Source organism: Lycorma delicatula, chromosome 5 (genome assembly GCF_047948215.1).
Source record: "Lycorma delicatula isolate Av1 chromosome 5, ASM4794821v1, whole genome shotgun sequence".
NCBI classification, from domain to species: domain Eukaryota; kingdom Metazoa; phylum Arthropoda; class Insecta; order Hemiptera; family Fulgoridae; genus Lycorma; species Lycorma delicatula.
Genome location: NC_134459.1, coordinates 16,588,802 through 16,597,232, shown reverse-complemented (window position 1 = coordinate 16,597,232; position 8,431 = coordinate 16,588,802). Strand labels below are relative to the sequence as shown.

The 8,431-nt window shown below is 29.6% G+C and overlaps 1 protein-coding gene across 2 annotated transcripts in view; it reads right to left on the bottom strand.

Moving 5' to 3' along the window:
• Positions 1–4,127: 4,127 nt before the first annotated feature.
• Positions 4,128–8,431, bottom strand: part of LOC142325835 (retinol dehydrogenase 14-like) — a 69,203-nt gene continuing 64,899 nt past the window's right edge. For both annotated transcript variants that reach the window (XM_075367857.1, XM_075367858.1), the window contains exons 5-6: positions 6,285–6,492; positions 4,128–4,570 (exon numbers count right to left, since the gene is read on the bottom strand). In XM_075367857.1, coding sequence (XP_075223972.1) covers positions 4,471–4,570; positions 6,285–6,492 — 308 coding nt within the window. In that variant the 3' untranslated portion in view covers positions 4,128–4,470. The remainder of the gene's footprint in view (positions 4,571–6,284; positions 6,493–8,431) is intronic.

Genomic DNA, 8,431 nt, shown 5'->3' with positions numbered 1-8,431 from the left:
GTGTTTTTTCTTCTTATGAAACCCCGAATTCAGATTAAGATTATCTTCAATTTCAAGAGCAGTTGAAAAGAGTAGATTTTATGTTAATTGTTTTACATCATTTTCATTTAATAGTGTTTTATGCTATGACCACCTGAAGAACAACAGTACTGTTTATTACAAAATCAGATTGATAAGATATATATACAGTATATTCTGGATAATCAGACCACTTCGGGACTGGGGCTAAGTAGCCCTATCACGCAATATTAATGAAAATTGAGGAGCTGTGCACAAATAGGGTATACAGATGTATTCTAATTATTAAATTTGAATTAGTGATTTACTATTCTGAATTTTATTTCTAATATTAAGAGTACATGAATAAAACTATAAATTACATCATAATAAGAATTTAAATACTTTACCGTACAATAAGTGTCTAATAAAATACAATACATTATTTACTATCCTTTTAAATTACATATCTATATTTAAAAACAGGCCTCTGCATTTAAAAAGAACCACTGTTCTGGTACAAAAACTATTCAGTTTTTGTAATCTTACATAATTAAATAAAAAAACTATGTAAAAATACAATTAATAAACAAAATAGAAGTACAAAATACAGTAATGATTGCTATTTATGATCAGTAAAATAAAAAAACTATTTTAATGTCTTACTTCTTTAAAATTTTGAAAAAAGTTTTTTATTTTGCTTTGTCGTCTACCTTTTAATACTTGGCATTCTACTAATTTTGCACAGACTCATAGTTCTTCTAGTGGGCTTCCTTCACTGCCTTCTTGTATAAAATATTGCTGAAGTTTGTCAATGAATTTTTTTGCAGTTGTGTAGATAGGCATTTGACATTGGGTTCGTCTTCATCTTATTCATTCTTGTGATTCATCAGGTGAATATTTCTTTTATTTGAGCAACTTTAGAACTCTTCCAAGATTCAGCACTTGCCTTTTCACCGTGAGCTTCTTTAAATTTTATTTCATGTCTTCATTTTCAATGTGACAACCAACCGTCTGTTGCTTTGAAATCAGTGTCCCAGTTATTTTGCAAGCTCTTCTGTTTTTTTTTTTAACATAGGACACTTACTCATCAACTAGTGGCAGTAGAAAACCATTCATTTAAAGCTATCTCAACGAGTGGATCGTTTCCTTCATGTTTTCTTTTCAGAGTAGTTCCTTCTCTTTCACGTTTGTTAGACCATTCACTGCAAAGAGTTTCTTCTTGCTGCAAAATCCAAGCTATTGTAGTTTTTGATGCTCCCAGAAGTTCTGCAAGTTTATGCTGACCAGTGTTTGATGAATAACTTTTTATTTTGTTTAGCAATGCAATTCTTTCTGCCAATGTCATGTCTTTATGTGGTATGGTGACAGATTGGATAAACACAGACTTTTAACTTAACTAATACTTCAAAGTAAAAAGATTAAATGATTAACAAAAGTAAAAAAAATAAGCAAAAGTGATTAAAAATAATTACAGAAAAAATAATGACAGCACCATACACAATGAACAACAGACTCGCAATGAAGAAAATAAAAACATTTGCTTTGTCATAACTTCATAATGTCATCTGTGTCCCCATGCACTACGTTCTATGCAGGCTGGCCAGTGATAGAAGGAAGTTACATCCCTCATCAGAACCGTACTTGAAATTTTTAATGATAACATTGTTCTTGTGATTAGTAATGAAGTATATTTTTTCCTGTTTGGTTTTATAAAAACCTGAGTTTTTGATATTGATTACTAAACAATTTAAGACAACTTCATAAATGTCTCCTTCATTCTGGATGTGAGGTTAAGTGGCCAGTTTAATTTGATAATTTTTTTTTTTGAAGAGAATGGAGATGTGTTATCTATTAATTTGAAATACTACACTGCCATGTTGCGTCTTTGTCTTTTCAGAACTATGCAAAGTTATAATAAATCTTAGATAAATTTGGTTCCAACAATACAGAATTAGTGGTCCTATGCTAAGGGTTATATTGGAGATTGATTTTCAGACACACGTCTCATGAGTATCTAATTTTTTAAATCCTAAACCTTAAAGGAAAAGTTTTTATAAACAAACTGTACACAACATGTTAGAATGTATTATAAGATAAACAAAAAGATGCAAGGTAATTAACAAATGTAATAAAGGGTGCACTTTTCGGGAAATTCAGACAATTCCATGAGATATGGTTCAGTGTGCTATGTGAAACCATACTGACAGTTTGGAAAAGTGAGTATATACAAAAAATCATCATTTGCATGTCATTTCTAAAATTTAACTTTACAAGCTTAGTTTTTCTGATCAGTCATAAATGGCATTTATCTCTAAGTTAAAAAAATATATATATTTATATATTTCTAAAAGTACCAGAAGGATGGGCAGCGGTGGACTGTGCCCAAAGTCTCATACAAAGAGTTAGAACTCAACACTGATTCCATGCATAAGAGGAGATTAGAATTCTTTGGACATACCACGAGGATGCAAGATTCAAGAGTTCTGAAACAGCTAGTACAGTACAATCACGACTCAAAAAACACAAAGACAGGATGCAGATGGATCAGAGAATTAAGAGAGCATCTGAAAAAAATTGGCCTTACACCAGAAGACATCACAGATAAGATAAAATTAAACAAGAAAATCAAGAACAAAAAGATTCGCTTCACACTCACAAGAAAAAACTCACAACATGAACATTTTCAACAATAGAAAGGGCACAAAGATCGTAACGTATGAAGTACTGGGAGGACCGTAATGAACAAAGGGGCCCATCAGAGACTTGAATAATGGACTAACTAAAGTGATTCTATGCATAAAAAGATAATAATAATATATATTTCTAACTAACTAAATGTGACCACTTACTACGTTAACATTGTTCATTCCTTTTTCAAATCATTACACAAATCATTCCCTCTAATCATTACACAGAATGTTTGAGTTTTAGTTTGATTTATACTTTACTATTTTTTTTTAATCTTAATTATTGCAAAGAATAAAAGTAAATATCAACAGATAAAAAATTGTGTTATGCATCATTAAAGCTTTTGGATGAGGCAGTCAAAATCTATTGTTGTGAAAAAATAACAGATTAAATTTTTGATTATGGAAACAACATACACTATTGTTTAAAAATGTTTTTGTTATCAATCTTTTTAAAAGCAATAAAAAAAAATTAGCATTGCTTTCAGAGTAAAAAACTGGCTTGTTTAATTTTTTCATAAATAGAGTTAAGTGAAAGCTTTTCTTCTCTGGAGTGATTTTGTTTAAGTATGTGAACTGGATTCATTCCTGAGATAAATCCTACAAACTCTTATCTTCAAATTTATCTTTGTGTAATAGTGTTTATTAGAATAGATTATTAAAAATAAACATAAATATAGAAATGAGCTGCTGCTTTTTCATTCTAATGAAATACAAATTGGGACACAGGAACAGGTTATTTAAACAAAATGAAATTGAAATTCAAACCTATTTTTGTACTTTACATACATGGCTACCAAGCGGCTAAAATTATGATATTCATCATGCATTTTCTACAAGTCATTTTTATAAGTAAAATTCTGTTGGTGGTGATAATTCATGAATACTCATTTTTTTATTCATGAATGCAAGTTTGCTTTAACTTGTTGGAGCAATGCAATATATGTAGTTCAATCTCTTTACAAATCCTAGTATTCAGTTTGTTAATGAATGGTATTAGGATGATGAAAGGATATTTGGCTTTTTAAAAACTCTCATAAGTATAAATCACCAGATATTTTGATGATTTATGCGTTATAGTTTCATCCTGTTGGTGTCATTGATTTTATAATTGTCAGTTGATTTTCAACATCGGAATCATATGTTGTTTTATTCTAAGGTAAGAGTAACTGTGAGAAAGCCCTACAGCTTTCTCCTTCTTCTCTCTCCTTCTGATAACACAAGGCACCATTTAAAATTTGAGCCCAGAAATTTGAGTTTTAATGTTGGTTATAACATTTTTTTTTAAATTTCTACATCAGTATACTTACAATATCAGAATTACATCAGAGTACGTAAAATAATTATAGAATAATCCACTAATAGCAATAATGAAAATATAAAAAATTTAAATACACTCAATGCAGCTATGTGCATTCATGTCAGTGCATTCTACTGGTTAAATATTAATTTTTTTACCATGGTACCATCAGAACTTTCTCTTCAAAAAAAAATCATAAAAATGAATTCATTTAGTGTCAGGTAAAACTTAACATACATTAATTAATAAAAGAAACAAACCAACATTGGACAAACTAATTACCTGCTCTTCTTTATCCATCTCTTTTATTAAAGTTGGTTGAAAAATTAATGCATCAACCAGTTATACAAATAACAAAAACATTTTATGAATTGGAAATTATCACACTGTTCTTTTTTTAAATAATGATAAAATAACAATTAAAACATTTAATGAATACCACTTAATAATTTTATTAAAACTACCGATTACTGATAAATAAAATCATCGGTTTAGTTCTGTCCATTTTTCACTTGTTAACCACAACCAATAAGAAACTTTATCATCCAGAGCAACTTCTGATATTTCTTCTTCTTCTTTATACCTATAAAAAAATAAATCCTTTTTAGAGTGATTAATAAGAAATTATCTATTAATGTTTGGAAAAATTAACAAAATAAGACAAAAAATTTAATCTTTCAGCGGTAAAATATAGTGACAGCGTATATACATTGTCTATTCATATGCTTAAAAGCCATAACATTACTACAGAAATAAATACCATAATTTAATTCTAAAGGGTTAAACTAAATTGCTTTAATCTCATATCTGAATATTTCATACGCTTGCATTTTTCTATGGTTTAAACCAACATGACCTATTGTTAAGCATTCGAGTGAGTGCATGTTCCCCTTCCGTTTTTACCTTTCATTGCAGTGAGTGGGAGAGAGGCAGTTCACCACGAACTGCTACAGTCATATAAGTAATTTAAACTGGTAAATGTTTTACACTGAATTAAAATTAAGAAAATGGTTTGATCTAAACCATTACTAGACGCAATTTAAACATTTCTAAACTATTATAACCATTATTGTATAAGTTACAAACTAGTATAAATGTGTTATTACTATTATTATTATTATTTTATTGTTAAACTGTGCATCAATCAATAATAAACTTCATGTACTGATTAAATAGTGAATCTTATTTTCTTATTCACATTTTCTAATATCTAACACCTACCATTATTTAATTTCATTTTAATTAAAAAATGGTGTGTCTTCCATCACTTTACCTAATTCTTTAAAAATTTCAATTTCACTAAATAATAATTTTATTAATAATTTATTCAATTCTATTAATTTTATTTAACTAATATTTTTATTACAACTTTAATTTCTTTACTAAAATTCTTTACCTAATTTTTAATTACCAAACTGTAAGCTGCTAATAAATGTTACTGCCATAGCAGGGACCTCTCCTATGTGATTTTAGGCAGGAAGAATGCATGTTGTCTGAAGAGGGGATTGAGAGCTTTGCTCAGGGCATAGTTATTTGTTTTGTTCTATAATTTTTTTTTTTAGGTTGTCATTGTCTTTTCTCATCATCCATCCTTCTTCCCTACTCTTGATCATTTCTTCCCCACTTTCAATTTTGTCACTTCAGATCTCCTTCTAAGTCCATAGTTAAGATGAGATAAGTCCATATTCTGTATTTTAAAATGCAAAATACAAGTGAAAATTCTCACCTATCAGTGTACTTATCACCAGTGAACTTTATGCCGTACAGTCCTACATCATATTGCCTGTGTATAATGTAATTTTCTGCCTTCTAAGATGAGCACTTCAAGGATATTTTTAAAACCTGTCCAATTATTTCAGGCACATCATCTTAGGGCTTTAAAAAACTGCAAAGTACATTACAATTTTTATTGGATTCCTAGCTGTGCAGGAATTCCAGGCAATAAATGAATAGATTCAGAATTGCTTTGTCCCACATTATTAATTATAGTTAACTACAAATATATGCTTTGTTAAGTGTCAGTTGAAACAAGTGCAGCATAGAGGTCAATCGGCCATTGAAAGATTTTATGTACCAACAATTACATAATTTTGCACACAAAAGAGCAAATAAACCTATATCATATAAATATAGTCGAATTTTGTTACTTTAAAAAAAAAAATTATATATAAGAAATGTGTAACTCTAGTATATTTAATATTTTTTAATAACGATAATATAAATGGTTAATTTCTGTGTAATGTGCACATAATGCAATGAATTAATAAGTAATCATTTATTTTCTCCTAGTTACTTACTTAAAGCGCTTCCCAGATACATTTTCTAGTCCAGGATCAAGAGCAACGTATAAAACAGGTAAAGCGCCTTGTCGTGGAGACTTTATAAACGGCCACATGATGGGTTTAACAAATAATAATGACAGAACACTTTTACAGTAACTCATGTGACGTACCAAATCTGTGTCTACTACACCAGGATTTACAGCATTCACTGTCACATATGTACCTATAGAAAAAAACAAAAAAAAATAATGATGTCCCAAATAACATTTAAAAAAAATATATATATAAATCTTTTCTGTAAATCCAACACAATTTTGACAATTTATCAGATTGAGCAAAATCACTGTTTGACATACATGAGACAAAAAATAACAAAACGTTGAAATTTTATTAGTAATGTTGTCAACCTTTAAAATAAGTACAGATGTTCAATGCATCACACTTACTGTACAATGTAAACTTTGTCTATAATAGGAAGTATAAAAATTTGTTGAGAAAAAGCTAAACACTTTTCAGCTATTTGAAAAATGTCATACCACTGGAAAATAAACATTGGATTAATCTGCCATCAGTGATCAACAAATTTCAATCAGTATTAAAATTAAAGAAAGAAACTGTGAAAACAATAATCACAGCTTTGAACTAACCTATGAGAAAGAAAGCAATTAATCATATTAAATATCAAAATTAAAATAATCTGAGAATAATGTCATGAAATTTATTAGTTGTTCTTTGAACAGAAGATGTTTCTCATTTTATATTAAATCTAATAAATTGAGATCTTAATTGAAACTAAATAAATAAAATTAAAATTAAAATAAAGTATAAGATACAAGGTCTGTCAAGAAAATAACTGAACATTTTTAATTGCTTGCCAACGGAGATATTTAGCTGATGTGTGGTTGGCAGCATTGTGTTCTGCTTAACCTCCTCTGTAACTAGATGTTTTTGGATAGTTAGTATCTTGTTTAGTTTTCATGTTACTGTTATTTGAGTGTAATGATACGAAGAAAAATTTTGCATGAAACTGGGGAAAACTTTCACACATTTCAACTTTTGAAACAAGCCTACAGAGATAATGCTCTGGGTTGTTTGCAATGTTACAAATGGTTTTCACTATTTAAAAGTGGTCGTCAGTCAACTGAAAATGATCTTTGACCCAGAAGGTCTTTGACTTCAACTGATGACACTCACATTCAGAAAATCATCGAATGACTGTCAGAGAACTTGCAAAAGAGATTAGCATTTCAACTGGATCATGCAATGACATTTTGATTGAAAAACTGAACATGCATTGAGTTGCAGCAAAGTCATTGTTTGATGACCGAGCAACAGAAAGGACACTAAATTAACATTTGTTGGCAACTTCTTGAACAAGGAAATGACATTGAAACATTCATGCAAAGGATGATAACAGGAGACGAAAGCTGGGTTTACAGCCACGACATTAAGACAAAATTACATTATCACAATCGATTAGCTAAGGATCTCCACACCCCAAGAAAGCACATCAGTCTTGATCCAATGTCAAAGTGATGCTCTCATTTTTTGATTTTACTGGAATTATACATTTTGAATTCTTGCCTCAATGTGAAACAGTCAATCGTGCATACTATCAAGATATTTTACAATGATTACATGAAAAAATTTGTAAAAAAACCAGAGATGTGGCGAGACAATGAATGATTCAATCACCGCGACAATGAGCCTGCACACTCAGCTTTATCAATTCGTCAGTTTTGTGTCAAAAATCAGATGACTGTCCTCCCTCAGCCTCCCTACTCACCAGACCTGGCTCCTTACAATTTTTTCTTATTTCCAAAATTAAAATCAGTGATGAAAGGATGCTATTTTGACTATAAAAGACATTAAAGCAAATTTCAAATGAAGCTACCCAGGACTGCTTCAAGAAAGTGGAAACACCGCTGGAAACAGTGTGTGAGAATAGTGGAAGGGAATACATTGAAGGGGACAAGGACCAATTACACCAACAAACAAAAAAAAATTTTTTTATTGTTTCTCAAATTGCAATACTATTTCTTGAATTACTATACTATTTCTTGAATTACTTTTTTGTGTATATTACAGATCTGTAAATACAATTTTTCTATCACTCTTAGTTTTAAATAAATTATGCTTCAAAAAAATTAAGGGAAAATATA